General features: G+C 42.3%; 13 protein-coding genes across 13 annotated transcripts; 6 read left to right on the top strand and 7 right to left on the bottom strand.

Annotated features, from left to right (window-relative positions):
• Positions 1-6: 6 nt before the first annotated feature.
• Positions 7-473, top strand: J056_004235 (Acyl-CoA-binding protein-like protein 3; the record flags this gene model as incomplete). Its single annotated transcript, XM_009269436.1, has 4 exons — positions 7-27; positions 83-151; positions 205-226; positions 274-473. 4 exons carry the CDS (start codon positions 7-9, stop codon positions 471-473), a joined length of 312 nt encoding a protein of 103 aa, XP_009267711.1.
• Positions 474-526: 53 nt separating this feature from the next.
• J056_004234 (Anaphase-promoting complex subunit 2) lies at positions 527-4,050 on the bottom strand (the record flags this gene model as incomplete). The annotated part of the gene is made up of 11 exons (XM_009269435.1): positions 527-1,037; positions 1,212-1,376; positions 1,748-1,877; positions 1,926-2,095; positions 2,142-2,227; positions 2,280-2,402; positions 2,462-2,977; positions 3,027-3,093; positions 3,145-3,814; positions 3,863-3,920; positions 3,970-4,050. 11 exons carry the CDS (start codon positions 4,048-4,050, stop codon positions 527-529), a joined length of 2,577 nt encoding a protein of 858 aa, XP_009267710.1.
• Positions 4,051-4,132: 82 nt separating this feature from the next.
• Positions 4,133-8,006, bottom strand: J056_004233 (putative ATP-dependent RNA helicase DHR1; the record flags this gene model as incomplete). Its single annotated transcript, XM_009269434.1, has 7 exons — positions 4,133-5,589; positions 5,638-6,462; positions 6,513-7,068; positions 7,115-7,514; positions 7,559-7,608; positions 7,657-7,719; positions 7,767-8,006. 7 exons carry the CDS (start codon positions 8,004-8,006, stop codon positions 4,133-4,135), a joined length of 3,591 nt encoding a protein of 1,196 aa, XP_009267709.1.
• Positions 8,007-8,032: 26 nt separating this feature from the next.
• J056_004232 (Protein dopey-1) lies at positions 8,033-13,360 on the top strand (the record flags this gene model as incomplete). Its single annotated transcript, XM_009269433.1, has 8 exons — positions 8,033-8,431; positions 8,477-8,557; positions 8,605-8,733; positions 8,790-8,940; positions 8,986-10,807; positions 10,854-11,924; positions 11,970-12,051; positions 12,101-13,360. The coding sequence occupies 8 exons, from the start codon at positions 8,033-8,035 to the stop codon at positions 13,358-13,360; spliced, it is 4,995 nt and encodes a 1,664-aa protein (XP_009267708.1).
• Positions 13,361-13,423: 63 nt separating this feature from the next.
• Positions 13,424-14,741, bottom strand: J056_004231 (uncharacterized protein; the record flags this gene model as incomplete). Its single annotated transcript, XM_009269432.1, has 3 exons — positions 13,424-13,510; positions 13,561-14,541; positions 14,589-14,741. The coding sequence occupies 3 exons, from the start codon at positions 14,739-14,741 to the stop codon at positions 13,424-13,426; spliced, it is 1,221 nt and encodes a 406-aa protein (XP_009267707.1).
• Positions 14,742-14,810: 69 nt separating this feature from the next.
• J056_004230 (tRNA (adenine(58)-N(1))-methyltransferase catalytic subunit TRM61) lies at positions 14,811-16,300 on the top strand (the record flags this gene model as incomplete). The annotated part of the gene is made up of 4 exons (XM_009269431.1): positions 14,811-14,870; positions 14,924-14,974; positions 15,357-16,176; positions 16,227-16,300. 4 exons carry the CDS (start codon positions 14,811-14,813, stop codon positions 16,298-16,300), a joined length of 1,005 nt encoding a protein of 334 aa, XP_009267706.1.
• Positions 16,301-16,346: 46 nt separating this feature from the next.
• Positions 16,347-16,774, bottom strand: J056_004229 (uncharacterized protein; the record flags this gene model as incomplete). The annotated part of the gene is made up of 3 exons (XM_009269430.1): positions 16,347-16,443; positions 16,493-16,689; positions 16,736-16,774. 3 exons carry the CDS (start codon positions 16,772-16,774, stop codon positions 16,347-16,349), a joined length of 333 nt encoding a protein of 110 aa, XP_009267705.1.
• A 113-nt stretch (positions 16,775-16,887) lies between these two features.
• On the top strand, positions 16,888-17,462 carry J056_004228 (uncharacterized protein; the record flags this gene model as incomplete). Its single annotated transcript, XM_009269429.1, has 4 exons — positions 16,888-16,969; positions 17,019-17,233; positions 17,293-17,374; positions 17,431-17,462. The coding sequence occupies 4 exons, from the start codon at positions 16,888-16,890 to the stop codon at positions 17,460-17,462; spliced, it is 411 nt and encodes a 136-aa protein (XP_009267704.1).
• Positions 17,463-17,548: 86 nt separating this feature from the next.
• Positions 17,549-20,916, bottom strand: J056_004227 (RAS protein activator like-3; the record flags this gene model as incomplete). The annotated part of the gene is made up of 6 exons (XM_009269428.1): positions 17,549-19,314; positions 19,358-19,463; positions 19,514-19,576; positions 19,626-20,606; positions 20,655-20,762; positions 20,806-20,916. 6 exons carry the CDS (start codon positions 20,914-20,916, stop codon positions 17,549-17,551), a joined length of 3,135 nt encoding a protein of 1,044 aa, XP_009267703.1.
• Positions 20,917-21,203: 287 nt separating this feature from the next.
• On the top strand, positions 21,204-22,392 carry J056_004226 (Replication factor C subunit 5; the record flags this gene model as incomplete). Its single annotated transcript, XM_009269427.1, has 7 exons — positions 21,204-21,438; positions 21,488-21,669; positions 21,716-22,021; positions 22,069-22,143; positions 22,188-22,255; positions 22,306-22,331; positions 22,376-22,392. 7 exons carry the CDS (start codon positions 21,204-21,206, stop codon positions 22,390-22,392), a joined length of 909 nt encoding a protein of 302 aa, XP_009267702.1.
• Positions 22,393-22,610: 218 nt separating this feature from the next.
• On the bottom strand, positions 22,611-23,627 carry J056_004225 (Pre-mRNA-splicing factor cwc15; the record flags this gene model as incomplete). Its single annotated transcript, XM_009269426.1, has 6 exons — positions 22,611-22,645; positions 22,695-22,923; positions 22,979-23,066; positions 23,112-23,402; positions 23,459-23,557; positions 23,611-23,627. The coding sequence occupies 6 exons, from the start codon at positions 23,625-23,627 to the stop codon at positions 22,611-22,613; spliced, it is 759 nt and encodes a 252-aa protein (XP_009267701.1).
• A 489-nt stretch (positions 23,628-24,116) lies between these two features.
• J056_004224 (UPF0549 protein C20orf43-like protein) lies at positions 24,117-24,694 on the top strand (the record flags this gene model as incomplete). The annotated part of the gene is made up of 3 exons (XM_009269425.1): positions 24,117-24,519; positions 24,567-24,641; positions 24,684-24,694. The coding sequence occupies 3 exons, from the start codon at positions 24,117-24,119 to the stop codon at positions 24,692-24,694; spliced, it is 489 nt and encodes a 162-aa protein (XP_009267700.1).
• Positions 24,695-24,724: 30 nt separating this feature from the next.
• Positions 24,725-27,559, bottom strand: J056_004223 (DNA repair and recombination protein RAD54B; the record flags this gene model as incomplete). Its single annotated transcript, XM_009269424.1, has 5 exons — positions 24,725-25,729; positions 25,776-26,144; positions 26,189-26,401; positions 26,447-26,565; positions 26,611-27,559. 5 exons carry the CDS (start codon positions 27,557-27,559, stop codon positions 24,725-24,727), a joined length of 2,655 nt encoding a protein of 884 aa, XP_009267699.1.
• Positions 27,560-27,710: the final 151 nt, after the last annotated feature.

Raw genomic sequence — 27,710 nt, 5'->3', positions numbered from 1 at the left:
ACAATCATGACTACAAAATTCGAGAAGGTGGATTAAAATTGTAGACTGTATTTATCCAATCCTAGCTTACATAAAAACACAGGCTGTCTCAATCGTAAATTCACTTCCAAAGGAGGGACCTGTACAAACAACAACAGATCAGAAGTTGAGAGTGAGTGTTGAATCCACTTAACGTATATTCCATTTGATTTTAAATTTATACAGTTTTACGCGCTTTTTAAGCAGGGTTCGTGAACAACCAAGCGTACGCTAAATACTCACAACACAACACAGCAAATGAAGGCGACGTAAAGACAAGTCGCCCAGGTTTAATGGACTTCACTGGACGTGCAAAGTGGGATGCTTACAAGTCTGTTGAGGGCATGTCCAAGGAAGAAGCAGCCAACAAGTACGTTGAAGCTTTGTTAGAAATCCTCAAAGCCAATCAGAGTGATGAATCTATCAATTATATCCAAGAGATTGAGAAAGCATGAATTGTATTAAATGTAAGATTAATATAATTTATCGGCGTAACGCTGTAGCTGGGCTATCGATTATATGAAGGTGGTGGGATGTTTAGATTGTTATTAGAATCCGTATAAGAAGGTGGTGGCGGAACTGCTGCAGCTGCTTGTTCGTTTGTAGGCGTTGGTGGTTGATTGGTGTGAGCAGGTGGTGGATGTACTGGTGGTGATTGTGTAGACCCTTGTACAGCATCCCCAGGACTAATTTCATCGTCAAAGTCGTCAAAATGCCTCTGAGCAGAAGAAAAGTGATTATCCCTGCCAAAGTACCTTTCGTTGATAAAATCTAAAGGGGATTGGCCGTGTGTGTTACCGACGTCAATCCCAGTTGCGACATTGGGCTGCTCTAGCACTGGAAGGCTCTTAACGAACGCTTCATATTCTCTCTTCTTCCGCCTTCTCTTCCTCTCGACCCCGACTAACCACGCCACAACGACGATTACGATGAGTAATATGATAATCACTATCGGCGCTGTTTTCTTCGCATCCCGCCTCTCTATCCTTCTCCTAGCAATCGCAGCCATTCCCTTTGTCCTGGCTGTTGGAATTTAAGCCGAGATGGAATGACGTTGTTTACCAAATATGTAAATCACATTCCAACATGGGTTAAAATATAAATTAAAATTATTTAAACTTCTTTGTGTGTTGGTGGCGGGTATCTGCAGCCATTATTTAGTTAATTGTACATCCACTTAGTCCTCTACTCACGGCGGTGGCTGGTGATCGTCCATTCCCGGTGGTGGCCCTGGTGGCGGATTATATCCATACCCGCCTTGATTGTATGGCATCTGTGGGACTGGATAATTCTGCTGATTTGGCGCATACATCTGCTGCTCGTAAACATGTCCCTGCTGATTGAGCCTCTTTCTACGCCTGCAGAAGAATAGCAATGATATCAGCCCTATCAGTACAACGACTGCGACTGCGACGGCGACTCCAATCCCAATTCTCCCTCCTCTGCTCAACCCAGAGCAACGATAACTGCGCTATTTAGCTTATTTGTTGTGTGGCTGTGTATGCAACTTACCGACCTCTAACGTAATAACAATTTCTAGCACTTGCCACGTTAATCAGGCTCAATCCCACCAGCACTACATTCATTTTCATTAAAGTTGACATCATTGTTCCAATTCAGGAAGGTGCTTGGCACAGCCTCAATGTAAAGAATTCACAGCTACAATGAAGTTCTTGGCTTTGTCTTTGGTGACGTCGCCTCATACACTTCCATCACGCGATACCTACACATCCCCTCATCCTTGCTCTTCTCCTCCTTCAATACCCCTTTCTTCACCCAAAATTTAAGCGTTTCTTGCACTATCACCTCATTCGGCGCATCCAACGCTTCCTCCACGTCTGAGGCTGTCATTCGTCCACCTACGCCACTCACTCAACTCAATGCCAAGAATTGGTCACGTCACTCACCATTACTTCCGAACAAATCTATCGTCGCTGCTTGGAATGGCGTCACATCCAATTCCAGTCTACGGTCTTCCAACTCTATCGTTATCGATATGTTCCCTATCTGCGGTATCCAATGCAATCGCTTATCTGGCTTCAATAGGGCATACGCGTCTTCATAACTCTCTCTAAATCTGTAAACTTGTTAGAATAATCTTAATTCCAATAAACTAAACGTACTGCTTCATTTTATCTGTCAACTTGAACGAGTAATCCTCAATTTCTGGCCAGAACTGTCGCGAGACTATTATTGGTCGGATTAATGTCTGTGATGTTATCTTGGTCAGATTAAATTCCTGCAAACTCGCAAATCCTCACCTCTATTTGCGATCTGATATTCTGATCTATACGCTTAGAATCTGCGACATCCTTCAGCATCACTTCGCAAGAATGCAGCGTATTCTCTCCAAATTTCAGCTTGAGTATTTCGATATTCCGTATCTAAACAGAATGACGGTGTTAATGTAAATATCACCAGCTAACACACTCAACCAACCCACCTCTTTCTCCAAATTGTAATCTTTCAGTGACATCAATCGTTGTGCCAGCATGACTTGCAACTCTTCCACAAATACCTCCTTGCTGTCGTATATACTCACGAGCGTAGAGATCAAATCTTTACGCCCATCATTCTTAAAGTTTGGTCCTGCGTCAATTGGCTCAGGCTCCCAATTACTATCATCCCAATCCGGTACATAGTCATTGTCTAGCATGATAAGGTGATTGTCTCCATCGCGATCCATATCATCATCAACCAATTCACTCTCTTCGTCGACAAAATTTGCAACTATCGATCGTATCGTATCTGGTCTCTCTCGAAGGTACTTCCTTATCGGCTCTGCGACTGACGAAAGCAGCACGCCCGATGGATCAACGATCAAAAGTGATTTGATGGTTGATATATATTGTGTTAGAATTAAGTTTGTTGATGCACCTGCGTGTAATAATCTCAAATCATTCAATGACTTCAACTTTCTTATCAGCTGTGATTTGTACTGTACACGCTCCAAACACATCTAGCAATGGTGATTGAGCCACTCCGTCTATTCCAAGCAAATAACTCACTCTGATATCATCCACAGCCGCCGACGAGTCTGGATAATCGACGATTATATCGAACAGCTCTTCACTCCTGCAACATCCATGTCAATTACTGCCTCAACCTACAAAGACCTCGTAATACCTCATTTCTGCAAAGTATTCGCACGCGTAAAAGTCAAACCTCTGCAACCAAGTCTCATTCCATCTTTCTTGAGACTCGGTAGGTATAACCGAGAGCATTCTAGTCGATATATCACCGAATGCTATCCATTTGCGTAGGTTGTCTAGGATAGGTGTATCCCATTGTCCCCTGTTATTGTCAACTTCCTGCCTTATCTCACTGTAAAGAATCTCAGCAGAGAGTATCTCAATCAATGACTGTGCTCCAATAATGTCCAACGACGGTATACTCTTGTTTACTTCATTCTTGTCATTCCTGTCATTCTTCAAGCTGAATATATCTGATAGGTGCTGACGTAGACTGCTTGATAAATTGGTCGGAAGTGATGAGAAGAGCTGATCGTGGTATATTTTGGTATACTTCTCACCCTCGCTTTCGAAATCCAAGTCCATGTCGTGTATCCATGACTCTATGTATTCAATCGGCTTCTTCCACTCGAGATAATAGTCTACCAGTCTGTGTGCTGCTTGTGGTGCAGAACCCACCTGGCCACTACTAAATCCACTCAAACCCAACTGAATCTCATTCGTCACTATCTCAAATTTGCTTTCTATCCGCTCGTAATAGTGTTTGAGAAGATCTCGACCAAGTTTCGCATTTGCAATGTGCTCGAAAGCGTGCAGAGGTTTTTCTGTCGATAGCCAGGTGAGCTATCGCGACCACAATACGTCCTACACACCTGCTCGCGCGCTATCTAACGACACTGGCTCCAAATATCCAGTCACTGCTTCCCAAGACTATCAAATCACTTGAGCGAGTTATCGACAAGGCATATCACCAACTCACGTCTGACAAACTCTTGTAGTCGTCGACCAGATGCATCACTTGATTTTGCGCGTCATTGAAGGCTGAATCAAATTCCGTCATCGACGTTGATATCAACGCGTCCATTACGAATTCCAATATAATAATATCTCTATATGTTATAAATTATCATAGTACATTTGCTTCAACACAACACCCATCGTCCGTGACTATCTTTCACCTGTTCCATCTTTACTGCAGGCAACTTAATTCCTCTGCCTGGACCAAAGAACGGCTCGACGATCACATCCTTCTTCGTATTGCTTGTTTGTAGCTTGGCATTCGCTGGTACATCGATTGGTTTCGAGAATCTACACATACTCCTGCCCAGCTTGTGCAACCAGCTCACGTCTATCGATGTGATTCCCTTCATATACGCTTGAGATGTTGACACTATTTCTGTATATGTAATATATCCTGGCGGCTCTTCTGTAAATATAGTTGAAGATGGGTGTATGTATACATCCTGCTCAATTCCTACTGCCTTATATGCAATACCACGGCACGACTGGAACTTCTTACCAGAGTTTTCACTCTCTTCGACCAAGTCTTTGCGTATTGCAACCTGTTCAATAAACCCCGCCGTTATCAACTGGCGTATAACCTTCACCTGAGTCTGCGAAGGGGGGTCGAGTTTCGGAATAAATTTCGCGTCTATGCTCGGATAAGTGCTTTGAATTAGATAGCTGATTTGCGCTCTCAGTTTGCGTATCTCTTCCATCGCCTTGGGGCGCAGGAAGTTTGCTCGACAGAATGCTTCTCCACCACCTGCATATTCGTACGCACCAACTGCAGATAACACTTTAAACAGATCGCTAGTGTTTTTGCCTAGAGATGCAAACTTCTGTTGCGTTTTGAAGTAGGCCTTTCTAACTGCCTGACGCGCATCTTCACTGTCATCATCATTCAGACCTGCTTTCAATGCCTCTTCGTGTAGGAATGGATCTCCAACCGAGAGTGCTGAAACTATTGCTACGATATATGGCAAACATCCATGCTGGAATCCAGTTACCAGCATCTTGGCAAATCTTGGAGTGACAGGGAAAAGACTCATACTACGACCCAATTCCGTTATCTTGAACCTACTCTGGGCTTGTGTCAACGATGTGCTTGTCAATGCACCTAGGTTAGTAAGCATCTTCTCCGCCTTACTCAAACCAACTGCATTCGGAGGAGTTGGGAAGGGGAAATTATCGACTACATCCAAATTCATACTCTTCATTTGAAGTACCACTCCTTCAATTGGCATACGCAAGATCTCTGGTTTAGCAAATTGCTCGAAATGATTTTCGAATACTGGTGAAGAGTATAGCCTATATGTATGTCCAGGTCCAGTACGTCCAGCTCTACCAGCTCTTTGAGCAGCTGAAGCTTTTGAAATCCACGAAACATCGAAACTTTGCATTCCATTCTGCTCGTTGTACGAACGCTCTTTCGCTCTGCCTGAATCCACAACATATCTAATACCAGGAATCGTGAGCGATGTTTCTGCAACATTTGTCGCAATCACAACTAGTCTTGATCCATCTGGTGGAGGTTCAAACACTTGCATTTGCTTCTCTGAAGGCAAAAGCGAGTAGAGTGGCAAAACGTGCATTGGACCTGGTCGTGTAAGTTGCGATTGACGTGTTTTGACAACTAAATACTCACTGGTGCTCTCATCTTCTCTTGCTTCTTCAAACCCAGATTCTTCTCCAAGGTCTTCCTCTTCATCTTCAATGTCGTAATCATCTAATTCTAATGCAGGGTCATCACTTTTACCAAAATCTACATCCTCGATCTCGACATCGCCAGTTGCAGCATTTGACTTAGACAAGCGTGAACTATCCAACGTGACTTGTGCTTTGGACTGATGCTTCCTGCCAAACCTCTGTTTAAGCTTCTTGACCATTGAATCTATCTCGCCTTGACCCGTGAGGAAGACTAGTATACCACCAGGAGGAAGCTTCTTGTGAATCTTTATAGTCTTAGCCATGGCTTCTTCGAGATAGTCAGGGGAGGTTCTTCTTGCAAAGTGTATCGTGACAGGGTGTTGACGTGCTGCAACGTTAACAACAGGTGGCTGTTGTTGAAACAGTGACTTGTTCTCGGTAAAATCAGAAACTCGAAGTGTGGCAGACATGATCACCAACCGCAACGGTGTCATACTCTCTGAATTCTCCTTCCAACGCTTATTACGCAATCCTACTACTCTCGACAAAACACCAATTAAAATATCCGTGTTCACGCTTCTCTCGTGAGCTTCATCCACAATGATAACTGAATACTTTGTCAACAAAAAGTCATTGGCAAGCTCGCGGAGCAAAACACCATCTGTCATGAACTTGATAGCAGTTTCAGGACTCGTATTTCCATCGTATCGTATTTTGTATGCAACTTTTGGTGAACCTATGCCTAACTCTGAACCAACACGATTTGCCATAGAAACTGCAGCAACTCTTCGTGGCTGTGTAATTGCGACCATACCAGGATTCACTGGATGCTCAAAATTAGTTTGCGTTATTAAATATGAATTTAACACTTACAGCTGCCTTTTGATCCAAATGCACGCTCATAAAGGAACTGCGGAAGTTGTGTTGTTTTACCTGAACCAGTTTCACCACAAATAACTGTAATTGGATTGAGCAGTACCGTTTCAACTATCTCTTGCTCGAGTTCAGTTACTGGTAAAAGCATTCTCGAAGTTTGCAAGTCTTGACTCCTGTCAATTTTAACTGTACGCTTTATTTTAGGGTCCGAGGAATCTTGGAATATTGAGTTGGAAGGTAATTCCACTTTACCAGCTAATGCTCTACCTGGACCTTTTGATTTCACATAATCTCTGGGTATCTGAGTGGCATTAAATTCAGATGCTGGCTCAGAGTCTTTATTCATTTGATTTTGTGCCCATTCCTTGAAAGCCATCGCGCGATTACTTTGGTTATTGTCAAGGACCTCTTCTGAGCTTTCGCCATCCGAGGCAGAATGTTCGTTATCTGATTGCGATTCCTCAGCTGAAGAGTCAAACGAAGATTGCGAATCATGCTCTGATTGTTCAGCTGCTCCAGAGTTTGCTGACAGTTTCCAGCCACGAGTCAAAGTCTTTGATTGGTAAGCGGCGGGGAAGAGCATAAAATTATACCCTCACAGAGACAGTTTTAGCCTTCTTTTTTCTAGGTCTGACGATTGGTTTAACACCACTTGCTCCAAGGGCACTTCCAAGTGCATTTCCTATAGGTGGTTTCTGTGGAGGACTGATGTGCTCTTTTGTAGACGTTTGAGATGCGGATACCGTGCTTGCTGGTTGCTGAGGCTTATCGATAGGAACATTGACATCATCATCATCCGAGGCACTCGAGTGTTCAGAGAGAGAATCAGAGTCTTGATTAGTGTCAGGATGCTGGACTCTTCTACCAGCATTTCTAAGTGCAGATTTGACTTGGATATGCTCTGAGACATCGAGCTTATCTTGAGCAGAGTGCTGCTGCCTCGAGCCAAGGTTAGCGGATGACTTCAGATACGAAGCATCAGTGGGAGTTTGTGATTTGCTGTAACAGTCATTACGCGTCGCTGTAGTTGACAGAAGACTCACGAAAGTTTGTCAATCAACTCCTTGCGTTCTTCCTTCTTGAGTTGACGAGTCTGAGAGAGGATGATAAGCGTGGGCCAATGACGCGTATAGAGACACACAATGTAAGCATCAAGTCTCTTGCGCTTCTTGCTGGAAACCTTTCCATCCTGCTGGGATTCCAACTGGATATTGTGTGTGAGAGGGGTACGAGCTTCTCAAACGCACAAACCTCTTTCCTGAGCTCGAGTTTTCTTAGTTGATCTTGTTCTTTCTGCTCCTTGGACTTTGGAAGAATCAAATCGGCGTTTGTATTCGCATCTGTACTCTCACGGTCCTCCACAACTTTACTTCTTTTACGCTGCTTAATCTTTTCATCTTCTTTTAATTTATTCAAACCAGATTGACGGCCTTTTGCGTTGAATCTATTCGATCTGTCTTTGGCCATATCGTTGTTGGTGACGACGAGCATCTCTGAGAATTATTTGAGTTTTTTATATGTCAGATAACCAAATATTCCCATCTCTATCCAATCCAACCACCCCCACAAACTCATCCGCCTTCTCTAGCTGGCTGCCCAGTTCTCGTTCCGGTGATGATCAACGTTTAGCTCCCAGGGATGCAGATATCTCCCTCAGTTCTAACCCTACGTACAAGAAATACTCTCAAGCTGTTGATCGCAGCTTAAACTCCTTCCTTGACGTCCAAGAATGGGCTGATTTCATCGCATTTCTCGCCAAGCTGCTCAAAGCTATCCAGTCTTATCCACAGTTCAACGATATTCCTCACAAGCTTATCGTATCCAAGCGTTTATCTCAATGCTTGAATCCTGCTTTGCCTACTGGTGTTCATCAAAAGGCTTTAGAGGTTTATGACAAGTTGTTTGCTATTATGGGTGTAAGCTGTCTTCCTTCCACTATCTCCTTCTCATTGGCTATATAGACAGACGGTTTAAAGCGTGATTTACAAATGTGGTCTACCAGCTTATTTCCTTTCTTTCAATATGCTGCCATTTCTGTTCGAGTGAGCGCATCTCTTCCCTGAAATACCCTTCTCATTGCCAATAATAGCCCCTCGTTCTTGAACTTTACAAATCGCATTACTTCCCCCTACGCTCACATCTACGACCCATCATAAAATCAATGACGTTATCGCTATTACCTGGCCTTGAAGAGGAGAACGGTGAACATTTCGACGATGTGTGCTTTCCTCTTTCAGTTCGATTTCTATTAGCTAACAAGATGAAACAATCCAGGCTTTATCGATGCTAGATTACCTCAGTTCTACCACAGCACTTCATTTCTTCCTACAAAACCTCTGTCTAATACTAATAACGTCCCCCGCTTCTCGCATTTCAACTTTAAATTATCTATTGCGCAAAATGCCGCCCCTTGACACTGATGATCGTAAGACAAACGTTTGAGACTCTATAATATCTAACCTTGCAACAGAAATTATCATGTTTCTTTCATCTGACGCTAATTTGTTGATTCGCGGAGTATCAGCTTCTTTGATGGACAATAATATGCTTGTGCGGCGCTCAGCACTTGATTTGCTCATCTCAAGCCTACCTACTGGTGGACCTGCGCTTCAGAAATTCTCTAGATCAGATTTCAGGGTTGATTTGTGCAGGAATGCATGCAATGTAGTCTTGCGTAAAGACATATCATTAAACAGGCGCCTGTTTACTTGGTTACTCGGTACATCCGATGACAAAGAATCGCTATCTTCCTATTTCAATACTTTTGGTTTACCCCTAATCAGCTCATGGATGTTAGCAGATATGGATACAACCAAGTCCTTTGATAGTCGACCTTACAAAATATTCATTTCTCTATTGGACAAATGGGAGATTGGTCACAATTTGACGAAATGTATAGTCTCAGAAATCATCAGCTGTCTCGAGTGTCGGTTGAAGGAGGATGTTGACAGAAATGCAGACGTTAAGATCATCACCAGCATGGTATTGGAATCAATAGACATATATTTATTGTGGAAAGCAATGAATCATCAGCTTCAATCAGATTTCACCAATCAAGATGACACTTGTCGTTCGATCGAGCTCATCACAATGATTGTGGACAATATATCATTCGAAGAGGAAGCGCACACATGCTTGCATTTTCCGATTCAATTACTCAACATACTCAAACTTATATCCGTTAATCGACAGGCTAACAGGAAGTCCGTCTTGACCGAACGTGCTTTTATCCTTGCCCAAATGCTAATTAATCACATTCCAGAAAAGGTAATGAACGAAACTCCTTGGATAATTAAAGACAGTCAAAAAGTTGTCTCTAGTTGGGATTACGTCGCTGATGCAGAATACACCGATAGCATCGATATACCCGAGGTCGAGACCCCTGACACATTCTATGAAGCATTACTGAAACGTCTTATTGAAATTAATTTGTCCTGGTCTGAAGATGTTGCTGACTCAATGATGGTAAAAAGCAGCTTTTCTACGTTATACACATTGCTCACTCTACGATACCCACGCAAACAACTGAATGAATCTTTTGGGGATATGATTGCGCAGTTGTTTACCGCATTGCTCAAGCTAGTATCAATATCAAACCAATTTGAAACAACAGAGTTACTAATAAAATGTCTTCTGACATTGAGGCAGACTTGTTTTTCAGATGACAGTGTATATCTGCAATGGATGGATAGAGAAGCACATGAAACACTCCTCAATGCATTGCTTCCCTATTTAGCTCCACAGTATTTTGATTATCACTTTCGTTGCGTGAAATTGATTGTAGAGATAGAAAATACAACGGCTCAAGAACATATCACTTCAATTCTCGCACAAAGACTAAATAATGACAATGACCAACCAGCGCGACTGCAAGTCATTCATCAATGTGGTATCATCTACAGTATAGCATCGAGGTTTAGTCCAACACACTTCGATCTCACAATACCGGTATCGAGATTCTTTACTGTCAACTCGAGTGATACTACAGCTGCAGAAGATAGTCAAACAAATGCACTTTGGTTGAAGAAGTATTTCGATAACTCTGGTATGGTGACTAGATCACTAATTGCGAAAATTTCAAAAGTCACACAAGCTTCAAGAACCGTGGAAAGGCAATATCTGTTCAACACGAGTGCCTACGAGTATTTCCTTAATTGGGACCAGGAGATTGCTATTTACAGTCTGCAACAGCTTACCAAGCTCAGTAAACACATTGGACAATCCTTTTGGGAGCAACTTGGTCGCTTGGATGAGAGTGAGAGTGAACTATCCTTATTACAACTGAGTCTCAGGTGAGATTTTTGTGAGGAGTAATAATAGTTGCTTACGAGCTGTCAGGATATTGCAATCTGAACCGAACCAAGGTATCGCTTCTTCTATACAACCAGGTAATGAGTATTTACAGATGGCTACTATGGAGTTGCTAGAGGAAATGTTCATCTATAGTCGGAAAGATTCAGATGTATTTACTACGGCGGCTTTCGTCATTAGCAACTATCTAAATTATCATGTTCAACTAGTCAATCTCGATGTCCAGCCAAGAGCCATCAAGCTTGTTACATGTGCACTGCAGCATTGCGATTTGAACAACGTACACAGCAGTAACGAGTTAGGTCAAACTGTAGTCAAACTGCTCCGCAACGCTATATCAAATGCAGGCTGTCAGTCACTTTTAAAATACTGGATCAACTTTACAAGTATGATCTTAGATAAGTACTCAATGTTGATTCGTGATCACAAACTCGATATGGGAAACATCATCTATAGCAAATTAAGCGACATGTTACACACGAACAACCTGAGCGTATCCTTCAGCGACCACAAAAACTTGTCTTCAGTGTTGTCATCGTTGAATGCCATCTTGGTCATCAATCTAGATGATCTACACACTTCGATGATTCACGGTAGTCCTAATATCGTCGAGCAGACAATGTCGTTGATGGGAGTATCGTTCAAGCTTCTCACGAGTTTATACTTTACACTTAAAAATAAACAAAGTGGAACTTTCGACTATCTGACTACGCAATGTGAAGGGTACATCCACAATTTGTTTGAAAAAAGACCTTATGAGATGCTGGACCTTGCTATGGAGTATTATCAAGAAACATTGAACAAAGTGACTTTGCTAAAAATATTCAAGCTATTTTCAGACCCCTCTCGAATACTCGTTCATTATATATGCAAGAACATAGGAATGAGAAGTTTTGCTGGGGATGAAAAGCCACGCTCGTTGTGGCAAAGTGATGCAATTAGCTCGTCAATGTTGTTTGAGAGCTTGGAGGTGTATCTTGGTGAGCTTAGTGTTAAGGATGCTTTGCAATCTTGGGTTGCTCTACAGCCATTTGCGCGTGATGTGATAGTATCTACGACTAGTGCACAGCGAAAACTATGCGTTTATCCAACGTTAAGGTGAGTTTAGTTTTTTTTCATGGACTCTACAATAACGCTAGATAGATGCATTCATATAGTCGGTCTTCGCATTTTCAATGGTGAGACGACGGAGATCGTCGAAAAGAAAGTCAAGATGGATTACCAGGTAAGTGCTCAGCGCTTCAACTAGAGCACTCTATTGACATTTGTTGCAGGATATCTTGCATCGATTTATTGATTCCTCCATCCTCATCAGCACCGGTGGCTCAGACACAGGTCCATGGGCGCTCAAGAAAGCGTTGGCTGGGTTGGATGTAGCGAATGTTACCGGTACTAATGAAGACTCTGATCGCGATAGCGTGTCTGTCAATTCACTTGCTGAGAAATTAGACGGTGACAGTTCAAAGATCTATCTGTACATGGCGAATGAGCTATTGGTGGACCTACCTAATTTAATATCCTCAACGGAAAAATTACAAAGCATTGCTGCGAATATTTCATATTGCGTGGTCGCTCCTGCACTGAAATCAACTTCAAAAGGCACGAATGGGATTCAACCACACAGCGCAAGTGTGGATGTGCTGGTGGGTTTAACACGCTTACCGCACTGCTCAAAATCTTGGAAGGGACTGGTTAGTGATGTCTTCTATGACAACAGGTTTTTCAACGCTTCCAAAACTCATCAATGGAAGTACCTCGTCAACGCGCTCATGTCGGCTGAGAAAGATAAGTTTAAAGATCTCGTCAGCAAAGTGTCTAGTGCACCGTCTACAAATATATTTGCTAATAGGGAATACGAATCTTTGTCAAGAGCTCTCAACTTGCGCAGACTTAGCTACGCAATATTCGCAGGTAATCCGGAAAGTTACACATCGCAATTACCACTAGTGAAAGAAAAGCTGGTGGAGGTAGTGCGCAACAATGCAATTACACCAGTATCACAATCTGAAATCTATCTCTGTCTCAGAGTGTTGCTAGTGCGATTTAAAAGCGACGACTTAACAACATTTTGGCCAATAGTAAATACAGAATTGCTAAGGTTATTTGACATATTTACTACATCGCCTTCTGCTGAACATCTAGATCTACTTCCATTACTCTTAAGCGCTTGCAAGCTATTGGATACCCTGTTGCTACTGCAAAATGAAGATTTCCAAGCATATCAGTCACTATTCATTACAGATACTGTGGATGCCAGCTGCGATGGTAAACAATACGGTATTATTGATAAGTTGTCGGGATTGTTTGGACAAGAAGGATTAATGGGAGCGTCTGAAAAATCATTCAAGCTACAAATCAATAGTGAAAAAAGACAACCATTACTGACCAACGTAAGAAAGATAAGTCAGATGGGAGATTTATCACCATTTTACCGGGCGTTGAGTAGTGTGACGTATAATAATGTTCTTGACAAACAAGATATCGATTGGGAGTTATTGGAAAGGACAATCGAGGATGACTTCTTTGACGAGTAGTTGGTATTTAAAATAATTGAAATATTTTTATAGGGTGTATTTACATGAATTATAGCATGAATTTTAGAGATGCAATTCATCGGCGTATGGAGCGTCTCTACCACCGACAGTGACAAGAGTGACCTTGTTGTCGAGAAGATGAGCAGCTGCCTAAAGGAAAAATTAGAAAAGCAGTCAGGAACTTTATAAGCTGGACTGACTTGTTGAATGGATGTAGTAGATACGCCATCGAATTCACCGAGAACTTGATCGAGTGATTTGAGGTTGTTGTTGATGAGACCTTCGCCGTTAAGTTGCTTCCATCCTTGAGCTGAGTCAGCGTAGAGGGTGTAGTTGAATTTAGATTTAGCGATAGCAGGTTGTAACTGAGCGGATTCGACACCATTTTGAGCAACTGCCTTGAGAGCTGCAACAGCTTTCTGTGAAGCAGTCTTGACGTTGAGGTCGGTTGATGATTCGACAGTGAAACCAAAGAGGTTAGCATCAGAGTAATCAAAGTTGAGAGCGTTAACATTGCCCTCTTCGATTGCAGACAAAGGTGAAAGACCTCTCGACCATTTGATGTTAGATTGACCACCCAACAATTCAGCTAAAACGTTGTGAGCAGGTGATGGAGAGGTTGAGCCCCAGGCGATGAATGCAGATGGGTGGGAGTGACCATCGTGCGAGAGGCTATAGCGCTGTTCACCACCAAAGTATTTGGATGGTTGTGAGCTAACTTGACCAGTTGCGGTTAAGTCGTTGAAGTAGGATGATAAGTTGGATGAAAAGTCAGATTGCCCGGTAGTTAAAAAGGCGACGTTGTCGGCAGAGTAGACTTTACTGGCGAACTTTTTGACGTCTTGGAGGTCTACGGGTTGCTCGGATGCGGAGAAGAGAGAGTTACCCAAACCTCTTCTGAAGGCGATAGTGTGAGCAGCGTCGATGGCTTGAATGAGAGGATTACGCTGAGCAGCGTTTACTTCAGAATCGATAGCAGGCTTAACGACCTCTTTGTATTCATGAGGGGCGAACTTGGTCGACTTAACGACATCAGCGAGAAGAGAGAGGAAAAGGTCTTCATGGCCGGGGATGAAGTCAGCAGAGAGAGTGAGATTGTCTCTTGTAAGGGAAGAGTAGAGAACACCACCAGCAGCTTCAGCTTCTCTAACTTGACGTAGGCTGGAGCGGTTTTGTGTGTCCTTTGGGGGATTAGAGGGTGTACCTTAGTATAAACCAATCAACTCACCCTAAAAGCAAAGTTCTTTAAAACGTTAGCCACACCTTGAGTGTCTTCGAATCTTGTTCCAGCGTTAAAAACGAGGTTAATGGAGCTAGCGAGGGAGGGCTTGAACGCTGTTTTGAAGTTGTTGGTAGAGTTGAGTACTAAAGACCTTTGCATTTTAATTTGTAATTTATAATTCTAATATTCGAACGCAACAGCTCGCTTGAATAGCCACTGGAATTGGAAATGGATCAGGAAAAATTTAAACAGCAAATAGAAATCAAAGTACCAGAGGTTGAGCATGTTGTGGGTATTTGGAGTGATTTGATTGGATGAGCAGTCTAAGTCAAATCACATAGTCCGTTAAAGATGTTAGCGGTGGTTGTGGACAGAGCTTTGAAGTCGTAATCGTTAGTAAAATATTTAATGGTCTAATAACTCTAAAGAGACATCGATTGGGTTGGTTCGGAAAATTTTATCTAGATCACCAAACTAATAACCCCTCACCAGTCAACGATATACTTAAAGAGGAGATAAGCAAATTGCACGCATTTACACAAAAAACATTAACACCAGAGCAATTCAATGATAAATAATAAGGAATCGGTAATTAAAGAGAATGATTTGGTTATCATTTGGTTAACTAGAGATCAATTATCACTTATTCGAGTTGAGGAGGATAAAATATTTCAAAATAAATTTGGTAATTTTAAGCATAAAGATATCATTGGTAGATGCTTTGGTGATAAACTTAGTTCAAATAACAACAGAGGCTTTATTCACTTACTCAAGCCTTCTCCGGAGTTATGGACTCTAGCTCTCCCTCATAGAACTCAGATCCTATACAACACGGATATTAGCTTCATTCTTCTCACTTTAAACATTAAACCGGGTTCAAAAGTCATCGAATCAGGTACTGGTTCAGGTAGTTTCAGTCATTCAGTTGCTAGATCTATTGGTACCCGTGGCCAGCTCCACTCCTTCGAATATCATCAATCTAGATGCCAGAAGGCTCAATCAGAGTTCAATCAACACGGTTTATCTGATATCATCAACGTCTATCACAGAGATAGCTGCAAAGACGGCTTCCCTTCACACCTTAACAACTCTATAGACTCCATCTTTCTAGACCTACCCATGCCTTGGCTAGCTATCCCGCATGCAAAGAAATCCCTCCGTAATGACAAAATTAGCAGAATTTGCTGCTTCAGTCCGTGTATTGAACAGGTACTTAAAACTACAACCACTCTCAACTCGAATGGCTTTACCAACGTTACCATGTTTGAAGTTCTCTCTAGAAATTACGACACCTCTTACACTCATCTTCCAAATATAAACGACGTCACGAATAAGTTGAAAGCCATACTAAAGAAAAAGGAGTTTAGAAGGCAGCAACAGATTGCTGCAGCCCAGAAAAAGCTTGAATTGAAACTTAATGAGGCTGGCGGTGAGGCTGGCGATGAATCTCTCAACCAGCCCGTCAATATCAGTGTTGAAAGCGAACAAACGAGCAAACGCAAACTAGACGAAACCAGTAGTAATATCGATGACAGAAGCACACTGCTCAGTCGTCCTTTCATGGATACAAGAGGTCACACGTCGTACTTGACTTGTAAGTGTTGTGTTAAGTGATATCTGCTAAACATGCTGACACGACAACAGTTGCATCGCTTCTACCTTACGATTTTGATGAAAACTTGAATGATGAGAAAGCTGTAAATAACTTGCTGTTATAGATCTTAGTCTTTTTGAAGTCTGTGTGTGGTGTTAATGTCAAGTGTTTCACGCTAAGTAAGCCACTAACACATAATCACTATCGATATCTAACGCTTGCTTGCTTAGAATGACTTCAATTGTCGGTGGTGGTATCGATGTCTGGCTGTATTGAGGTTAGAAGTGGTACAAGTACACCAAATCAACCAACCAACCTCTTCCCATTTATAATATCACTTGCTGACAAGTTCAACCTAACCTCTTGATGCTCAACTAGGCGTGTATACTGATAAACGTCCGATGACTGCCTCTTGGCGACTTCGACCACGCTGATGACTTTCGCTGCGAGTGCACTAGATGTATCGAGGTTTACACCTTCTTTCAAAGCTGTTACTTTTACAACTTCCTTCTTCTTTGTACGGGTGTGAGTCAGTGTGAATATACACCAACGAACACACCTCCAAACCACCCAAAATGACTTGAATGTAGTTACTCATTTTACCAGCTTTAGTTACAACGCATTCAATCATACTAATCTAACCACTCAATCGCTCAATCGTTCGAAAGACGCCCACCTCTCTCTCTTGTATCCAACCAACTGTTTAAAAAAATGTTCGGTGTACTTAGAACAGCAGTAAATGCGAGAGCTTTATCGAGAGTTAGCTTAACGCCTTCAATTCCAATCACCCAAGGTGTTTATTCGTGTGCACACTTACCACAAAGCGCTGACTCTACACCTAGTTCGTCAATATAGCGCTGGACATGAAGAGGAAAGCTTTGAAGACTTCACAAAGAGATACACCGCATTCTTCGATCAAGTTGAAGACCTTTTCGAATTGCAAAGAGGATTGAACAACTGTTTCGCTTACGATTTAGTACCTGCTCCTGAAATATGCGAATCTGCAATCAGAGCTTCTAGACGTGTTAACGACTTTAGCACTGCTGTCAGAATCTTTGTCCGTTTTTTCATTTTCTCTTTTCCGACAACCTGATTGGCTGATTCTTTACTATACAGGAAGGCATAAAGGAGAAGGTCGAAAATCAAGGCCAATATGAGCAATACCTTGATGCTCTCAAGCCACTCAGAGAAGAACTTGGTGTGTCTACTTACTAATGAAACTGCTCACATCTCATCACTTATCATCACCCACAGGCATTCCAACTAGAGAAGAATTAAATGCGTAGAACATTAATATAATACAAAATATACTTTCATTCTTAAATTTATTATTAAGCTGTGCTGATTAAAAAGTGTTCAATATCCTCTATACCTAATCAATTATTCCTTTGGTCCATTTGAAGAAGACTGTCTTCTTTTTATTGTCAATGTTTATGTCATCCTTGCTGTGCTCCTCTTCTCCTTTTGTCGCTGAGTTTCGAACACTCGCCCTTGACTTTGAACGATCGTTGTTATCGTAGCTGTGACTGTTTACGTTGCTGCTCACATTGCTACTCACACTGTCACTCACAGGTAACGGATATTTCGGTAACGGTGCATCATCCACCGCCTCCTGGGTAAGTCTGTACTTCTCCAGTGTTATTTTCAAATTCTTCATCGACTCCGGTGTATTAGGCGGGCTTGCCTTTTCTTCCTTCTTTGCCATCTCCTTCTTCTCCACCTCCATCTCCTTTTTCCCCTTCTTCTCCCTCTTCTCCTTGTCGTATTGCATGAATTGATAGTCATTAAATCCCCTACCTAGGTCCATATATCTCGATGGATCATTATTGACGTAATCCTTCTTGTCCCTGTTTTGATTACGATTACCAACTTTGTTCTTAGCATGAGCGCCATTGCTCTTATTATTACTTGTGTTACTATTACTTGTATTATTATTACCCGTACTATTGTTCTTATTAGTCGCGCTACTTTTGCTGTTACTTGTCTTATTATCACTGCCAATATTCTTACGTTTACTATCATGAATCCAATTATTGCTGCCATTACTCAATCCTGTGATTGTAAATCCTCTACGGCGCTGCGACGATGATTGCTTCATTTGCGGTTCTAAGCTAGCGCTAGAACTGGACACGCTTACTTTTCTACTACTGCGTAAGTCTTGCTGATCACTTAACCATTCGCTTCTGTTGGGTTTCGACGACTCATATGCCGAATTGGCCTTTCTCCTATGTCTTTGCCGAGACTCCCACATCTGTCTGGCATCTTCTTGTATATCCATACTTGCTTCAAACAATTCAAGCGTGGCGTAATTTAATGACTTTCTCCTAAAATAATGATCCCTATTTTGCAATTCATTTAGCTGCACTTTGTTATATATCTTGTTGAGATCGTTGGTGAACGACGCCAACTCTCTCGAGTTATCAATCCCTGTGTATGAACTTGGTAGAGACTGCCTATATATATCATGACTGCAATCATTGAATCTCCTATCCGATGTTTTCTCAACAGAAGTCGCCAACTCGTTTATTGATATTTCTTCACTCGTCTTGTAAGAAGCAGCTGAATCCTCATTACCAACATATGCAACGTAATCAATAAATGCAAACCTCCTATTATGATCTTGTAAAAATGGTGAAACGACTCCCATAAAGTGCTCCTTATCTCCCATCTCCTCTTTATTATTAGCAAGAGCTTGAATTATTTTCGCAATCAGTGTTAATGTACGCGAAACTCCAGGTGATGGTGACACATTGGTCAAACCAAATAAATTTGGGTTGATAATCGCAGGTACGAAAAGTCTTAAAAAGATAAATGAGTTTACTAATTGAGCCTTGTTCCATCTTGCATGACATTGTTTCCTTATGTTATGAAATATCTTTCGAAGCTCAATTGGACATCCAACTCTTGATTCTATGATGCTATTGAGAATTACATCAGCCCAGTGAAGCAATTCATCTTTGTCTGCTGGTCCACCTTTTCTATCTGTATCTAATTCACATTCTACCTTCTTGTCTATCATTTCGCGGATAGGGTGTCCCAGACTATCCTCCAACCATCCAGTCAGTCTACTCATGAAGTTCATATAGCGATCCATTAATTTAGTTAATATTGTATTTGGCCGAAATATTGTATTCTCATCTACTAGTTGTTAGCCAGGATTAGAATTTTGAGTCAGACCTACCAGCTCTTGATGACCATATTTCTTTGTAAGCAAGATCATTCATTACAGATACCATTAAATTGCAATCTATTGAGTATATTTTGATTAGTGTATCAGAAAGTTGTTCCTAGCAAAGGTTTCAGTTGGTCTAGATGATTGATATACACATACACTCACCAAAGATGGGTATATTGAAGAGATGTCATGTATGACTCTCACTCTATGTTGACCTTGCATAATCTAAATTGACGGTGTGAGATAATACTAATCACAAATCACCTATACTCACGCTAAACAATTCATCATAACGGCTTTTGGGCAGGATTACATCCTCATCAACCCTCAATTTCAGTCTCAATTCTCCCCTGACAGAAGTTTCGAGAGTGTTTTCGTTTATGCCAATCACGTTGAACCATTTGTCTACCTCTGATAATCTTGGATATGCCTTTAGAGGTATGAATACTGTACCAAACAATGTGAAATGTCCTTTTGATAAAGCATATGATGAAACTGATCTGAATATCTTGACCGTTATAGAGTTGAGATTCGGTAGATCAACCAGAAGACAATCTTCTTTCCAAAATGGATGGTAAGCGACCTTGGCAGAGGATCTAAAAGCTAGTCCTGTGGGATCCCAAATCTCACAGTGCCACTCGTAGGTATCGTTGTAAGGTTCAGTGAATTGGGTAGATGTTCTTCGCTGTAATGGCGGAGTAAGCCCAGCTGAGCTTGATGAAGACAGCGAATTGAGAGAGTTAATTTTGGATGAGTTACCATTAACACTCGGGCTGTCCTCGACATAATCATTAAGGTTAGATTGAACATCTTTCTGCGGGGATCGCAGCTCCACAATTGAGAGAGACATTTGTCTTGACATTCGAAAGTAACCTTTGTGAGGGTCTTTACCGGCATGATAAACGTCAGCTTTGGTGCATGATCGCAATAGAGTCAACCAAGCTATCATATGCCGTCGAGTGGGGAAGGCGATAAAAAGTGGATCGTCTGGATTTGGGCTTGGAGGATGGTTTGGAGAGGGGCTCGATCGCTGAGTGGATTTGGGCGATATGGGCCTGAGGTTATTGAGAAGGCCGAATGTAGAGTTGCTAGAGTTAGAGTGATTGGAAGAATTCTGCCCAATCAGGAGCGTTGGAGAGAGAGAATGAGTGTGTATGACGATTAAGTTGGGAACTGTGAATACGGAATAATCGACAGGTCGTATATCAGTCATTTTCAGGCTACTAAGGCCAATATAGTGAATCGGAGTTCCCTCCTTTTGAATTTAAGTTTAAAGGCTCAACCATGAGCTATTGACACTCACCTCAGCGAGAATAAATAGACCACCAATGGAATCGAGCTTTAGAGATATCTGCTTCCATCCCACTCCCATTGCTCCCGATTTCGCAGAAGATCTCCGGAGTTTAGACATCTGCACACCGGTAAGCAGCGGAGGACAGGAGAAACGCACGTACCATCGGAATAAGCGGTCTATTGGACTTGTGGTTCACTTTGAGCTTTAAATTCCCAATTTCGTACTCAGGTATGAATTGCTTATACGAAAACTCATCCAGTGCATGAGCCATATCTTGGGCGTAAGCGCGTAAACAGCAACGGTCATCTCCTCAATGGTAAGTAAAATGGAATATAAAATATAAAATTAATAATATTTACAGTCTCTATACGTAGATAAAGTATAGTTCTTGTTTATTAGCCTGGTTTATCTCATTCTGCTCAGTATAGGCCAAAGTCGCTTGATGAACTCGACTATCATCATGATATTACAAATAGAATCAGATCCCTGGCTGGCTCCGGCGATTTTCCCCACACGCTTTTCTATGGACCCACCGGCGCAGGTAGAAAGACACGCATTATGGCCACTTTAAGAGAGCTGTTTGGTCCAGGTGTTGAGAAGCTCAAAATCGATCAGCGCGTCTTCCTCACGCCTTCAAACAGAAAGCTCGACGTGAACATCGTCCAAAGCAACTATCACATTGAAATTACACCTTCCGACGTTGGTCAGTATGATAGACTGATTATACAGGATATCCTCAAAGAAATTGCCCAAACACAGCAAGTTGACGCTAATGCGAAACAAAGATTCAAAGGTTAGCTGGTTACCTAAAAAAATCTAGTTTTAGCTCACAGATTGCCTAGTCGTTATCATTAACGAAGCTGATCAGCTTTCTAGAGATGCTCAAGCTGCTTTGAGAAGAACTATGGAGAAGTACATGTCTAACCTTCGTATCATTCTCTGTGCTCAAACAACGAGCAAGATTATAGCTCCAATTCGATCTCGATGCTTGTTGGTTAGAATCCCCGCTCCCTTACCTCCACAGGTGAGTTATTTATTCAGTAACAAAGCATACTCAATGAAATTTGCAGATGTCAACCGTATTGACCCAAGTAGCTAAAAAAGAGAAGTTCCAGCTGCCTGAGGATGTCGCCAAACAGATCGGCAAAGAATCAACAGGTAATCTTCGCAAAGCTTTGCTGGTTCTTGAAGCAATGAGAATGCAATCTCCGTCGTTTGATTCAAATGTTCAAATTGCCAAGCCTGATTGGCAATCTTATACCATCCAAGTCGCTAAGGAAATTACAAGCGATCCTTCTCCAGACGGTTTGCTCAAAGTAAGAGGAAAAATTTATGAGCTCATCACACATTGCATACCACCTACTCTCATTCTCAAAGTGAATTTCCTTTGCCGGAGTTGATAATCTCCTAACAACTACTTCAGACACTTCTTGACGTCATTCTTACAATGGTCGACGATTCCATTCGTGCAGACCTTATCTATTGGGCAGCATTTTATGTGAGTAGAATTTAACAAACACGACTTAATCTTATCCACCTCAGGAGCATCGAATGAGGAAAGGCTCTAAGCAGATTTTCCATCTTGAGGCCTTTATCGCCAAGGTTATGAGGTGAGACTGTGTCCATTTCTAAGTTTGTACGCTGACCTGGATGATACTAGTATTCACAAGGCATTTATGTGTGGTTGTAAGTAGTCCCTCAACTATCTAGCAATTCTAATCACCCTTTAGTTGAAGATTTTGAATGAATGATATTTATATTACTTTTTTGAGTATGTGCAAAAATGTCGAGCTCAAGCGTTTGATGGATTCATGTCAGCTTTAAGCTATGCTCAACATGTTTTTCTTCTACTTGGCTCGTATACCAAACAGGAACTTGATTTCTCTGGCTTGATTTATCCACCACAGTTGGCTTCAAGCTTGACAAGTGTCCGACAAACATAGATTAATTATGAATGTATGTAAATCACTTAATAAATCTGTACATGAATTTGCGATGGACTAGGATATATTTTTAGCTTTGTTAGGATACTAAACACGCGATACTCACAGTCTGTCCTCAATAAGTCATTAACGAATTCCTTCTTTGGTTTGTCGGAAGTATTCAGTGCCTGATTCTTGAAGATAAGATCGTCATCCCATCTGCGTTTCACAGTAAACCCTGTATCCTGTGTAGAAGATGGAGAAGCGCCCAACGCGTTCTGTAGGTTAAGTAGAGGATTTCCGCTAGCCACTTCCTCTTCTCTAGATGCAGCTTTAGCGCTGTTTTGCTCCTCGTCCTAGGTGGTGTAATTGTTAGAAAGTTGATGACCACAAACAGCAACACTTTCTCACCTTTCTGGCTTTTTCTTCAGCTCTTTCGCGCTTGATTTTGTCGAGCTCCCGCAGCAACTCAGCCTCATCATCCTCTGAGTCGTCATCACTTGGCTATGTTAGGCGGTATAGAACGCTAAGGTGAGCAACCCACCTCTCGTCGTCATCAGCTTCTTCATCCTTATCTAAAGTCTGAGGCTTGTCTTCACTTGCCTGCGACTCGTGTGTTCTAGTCGATGGCTCAGCATGCGCGTCTCCCTCACCGGGATTGTCTATAAGTTTCGGTATTTTCTGCTGGCTGTCATCCGTACCCTGGCCAATATCTTCCAACGACAAACCTTGCGCTTTACGTTTCTTTTCATTAGCTTCCTCCTCTGCCTTGTTCAATTCGAGGCGCAAGTCTCTGCGCTTATCTTGGTCGCCGATACCTCCCTGACCGGGCTTACTAGAGTGGTGTAAACTACAATGCCCTACGCTGTAATATACACCTCGCACACCCACCGGAACTTGAGTTTCGTCTGCGCTGGTGCATCCCTGGCAGAGTACTGCTTCGAGTACGCTTTGGTGTCTGCTCGTCCGACTGCTGGGTCCCATGTTGGTCTGCGCGGTGGAATGTAAGAGTTGCTCGGCTCAGTGCTTTTCTTTATAATCACCTGTGCGCGGTTGACATGGCTGGCCGTGATAAAGGGGTTTCCTTTCACAGTAGCCACCATCAACAAATAAAGAAATATAAAAATGGTACGCTAGGATTTTAGTATTGATTGTACTCAATTTTAATTGCCCTCGATAGGGTGCCGATGGAGGCTCATTTGTCTATCGATCAGAATTGGTCAAGACTAAGAAGAAACCGGAAGTGAAGAACGATGAGATATCTAGGATAGCAGCCTGGTTTTATTGTGCTCTGTCTAAGAAACTCCTTAAACAGCCAGTCGTTTCCTGTCAACTTGGCAAGCTTTACAATAAGGAAGCCATTGTCGAGTTTCTCCTCGATAAATCAGTCTACGGCGATGGACAGAAGATCTGTGGTCATATACGCTCTCTAAAAGATGTCCAACAACTCAAACTTACTTCAAATCCTTCATTCAACCAAGTCCTCAGTCGTGACAGCGATTCTATGCTAAGTAACGCCCCTTTCATTTGTCCAATCACGCTCAAGGAAATGAATGGAAAGCAAAGATTCGTCTACCTCCCCAAAACTGGCATTGTTGCCTCTGATAGCGGTTTGAAGTCGATGAACAAGGGCTCAAAGACGGGTCAGTGCCCTGAATCTGGCATTGAGTACCATGTCGATGAGCTTATCACGCTTAATCCTCCCCCCGAAGAAGAAGAAGCCATGAAAGAGCAACTCTACGCCACAAGGTTGAAGCAGGCTGACAGCAAGAAGAGCAAGAAGCGCAAGGCTGCCGCCGATCAGCCTGAACATACACCTAAGGCCAAGAAGGCTGACAATATCGATGATCCACCTGTCTCTGATGTTGTAAAAGGCGCTAGAAAGGCAGTATCGGATGCGCTGTCCAACACGTCTAAGAATGCAAACCAAAGCGACGCCGTCAAGTCTATCTGTGAGATTCGACTGTCGCACCATACATTTTCACTGACATTTTCTAAGTTGGTCCTAAGGATATTCCAAAGTCAGGCAGACGGACAGACTCTGAGTGGATGACCCAGGGCACTTGGAACCGATGTAAGTCGTTTTTCTAACCCTTCCTCCCACTAATAATTGTAGATGCCACCTAAGCAATTATTATTGTAATGCAATTTGTACTATTATACAACACTTCCAGACACTTTCTTGAATACAAATGTTAATCTGCCTTCATTATTTTGATCCTGCAGAAATCCGTTCATGTCGAATGGATCTTCCTGTTGCTCTATTTTCTGTACTTTACGCTCTGGCTCGATGATTTCCACATCCCCTTCCTTTCTTTCCTCTTCAGGCTCTTCTTCTTCGTCACTGGCCGGGCAATAGTCATTCAATGATTCGAATTGATGGTCTGATGTCTTAGCTGTGGTATCTTCAACGAAATCATCTTTGTGTTGGGCAACTAATGGTGACTCAGCGTGTATTGTAAGCTTTCTCAACACATCATCAGCCAAATTCCCCATATGATTCTCCTGTAGACAATCCACGTGATCCCATCCATCCAATGCCGCAATCTTGGCCTGTTTGTCTCTCTTTGACTTTAATGATGTTCCGGGTTGGTGTTGACTGGCGCTGATAAACCCTTGCGGCTCTTCTTCATCGTCTTGTTGTGCATCCTCAGCACCTTTCTCAGCTTCTGTAAGTACCCTACCATGATTACAAGTGCAGTCGAGCAAATCGTGTGTCCCGCAAGCTGTGTCATCATCGATCCTGAACAACGCTCGAAGTTCTTCTACCGTGAAAGAATCCGTATCGTTCTTTTTCTCAACAGTATTCCCCATCAAAGAGTTAGACAGTCCGATTTTGGTCAACTGCCTCTGGAATATCTTCTCATCAATCGTTCCCGTTGTCAGAAAGCGGTATATAAACACAGGTTTCGTCTGACCATCTCTGTGAATCCTAGCCATGGCTTGCAAATCGTTAGATGGGTTCCAATCACTCTCAAATAGAACGAGTCGTGATGCGCCAATGAGATTGAGTCCCACCCCGCCTGATTTCGTTGATAAAAGGAACACAAATTTTCCTGCTTGTGGAGAACGGTTAAAACCATCTACTATTTCTTGACGCTTGGCTTGCGGCGTAGAGCCATCGAGTCTGCAAAATTTGTATTTACATAGACGACAGTGAGACTATAACATTTAGTCAATAAAGCCCCCCAAAAAAAGGGACTCTCACCTCTATAACATCTAATGTAGCTGTAAAACTTGAAACAACAATAATCTTCTCTTCTGTTTCAGTCTTAAGTGTCTTCAATAACCTCCCTAATGCTTTCAACTTCCCACTAAGATTGATATCATTCGCGTTTACGCTACTTGGAAACATGTTTTTGACATTATCTAGTTTGAAATCTTTGTAGCTTTCAGATTGTTTATTCTCAATCATCTTGTATATAATTCCAGGAGAGTTGCACAAGTTCCTCAATACACCTATTAAATTCAAGTGTTGACCACCCAGTCTTTCCAACACGCTCTGAATGATTGATGCTTGCACTAACTGCTTATATATTGCTAATTGAAGTTTTGTCGGAGCAATGCATACAACGAACTAGCATTATGTCAGCCTGAATCGTCTTTGTAACGTCTACCCACCTCTGACTTGGTTGGTAGAACGTTGTCAAGTATTTCAGCTGTTCTTCTCAACACAAACTGGTTCGTGAGGGCTGAGAGTGCTTCGGATCGTTGTCTTCCCAACTCAAGATCACTTCTGTTACAATTTGGAGCCCTACTTCTCATAATAGGCGTTTCGTACTTCTTCTTAAATGAAGCGTAGCTATCGAGTAAGCCAGGGTTACAGAAATCAGTCTTGGAATGTCAGTCTGCTCAGGTACGTATTGAACTTTTACTGACCATACAGTAGTACTCTCCTAAATCATTCTGAATCGGAGTACCAGACAGAATGACGCGTCGCCGCGTAGGGAACGCTTCAAACACTTGTGATGTCTTGTTTGACGCCTTTAGACGATGTCCTTAGAGTACTATTAGGATGCTTCTCTTGATTGCATTCCACTTACCTTCATCACATACGATAAGACCTATCTGAGGTTGACAGAACTTCAGCACATCGACTGCTGTTCTTAGCTTCTCATAACCTATAATCAGAACCTGGTGAATACGCGACTGTTGAAACTTTTTGATCTCGGACACATCCTTATCGCCAAGGAAGATACCAATTTTTGACTGACCAATCCATTTGCTGAATTCCTTGCGCCAATTATTAACAAGCGACACCGGACAGACTATCATAGCTTTACCAATGACGGGTCCCGAGTTTGTGATTGGGTTCTGCTTCAACAGAGTCCATACCAAGGCGATTACTTGAAGCGTCTTACCGAGACCCATCTCATCAGCGAGTATGCAACCTTTGCCCTTATGTCCTCGCATACCCATAACAGCTTCATACATAAACTTAACACCTTCCTGTTGATGAGGACGCAGTTTCGATGAGATGTGTGGATCGAGAACGACATCAACTACTGGGTGCTGCTTGTAGTTAAGTTCATTTAAGATATTTTGTGGAAGCTGAGGCATCACGAATGCGTCTGGGGCGTTTGGATCGTATTTGGGGGCTGGCGGATGTGCGGTATGCGTATTAGAGTGAGAAATGCTTTGAGAAACGAGTGGAGGGTGTTTCTGAAAAGCACTTTGCTCGAGTGAAGATGGTTCAGAAGTCGAGGAGCTCTCAATATTGGTTGCTGCCAGAGGTTTACTCGGTATCATAGGCTTACTGAATGATGGCGGTTTGTATGGCTTCGCGGCAGAAGGAGCGGAAGTATAAAAAGAAGCAGCTGGTATACCTTTGGGCTTGCTTGGTGAGTTTTCTTTTGCCGCGTCTTGTTTAAGCAGTTGATCGAGCTCGACGTCTTTGCCGGCGATAACAAAGTGGGCACCTGGCTCAAACACGCTGTTCTTCTTATCGAAAGATCTACCAATGACGCTGCTGTTGGTATCTTTGAGAATCATTTGTCCGCTATTGACAATCAGCGTGCCATCACCATCCCACGTCTTGTGTTTCTTGAACTGAGGATTACGCCATTGGACAGACCAGAACTGGAGCGGGTGGCTGTTATCTGCAAATTTATTTGAATTTATATTTATCGCCGGTGATTTGAAC

The sequence above is a fragment of the Wallemia ichthyophaga genome (genome assembly GCF_000400465.1).
Source record: "Wallemia ichthyophaga EXF-994 unplaced genomic scaffold scaffold7, whole genome shotgun sequence".
NCBI lineage: Eukaryota > Fungi > Basidiomycota > Wallemiomycetes > Wallemiales > Wallemiaceae > Wallemia > Wallemia ichthyophaga.
Note: the sequence above shows the minus strand (reverse complement) of the source record. Positions and strands in the feature narration are given on the sequence as shown.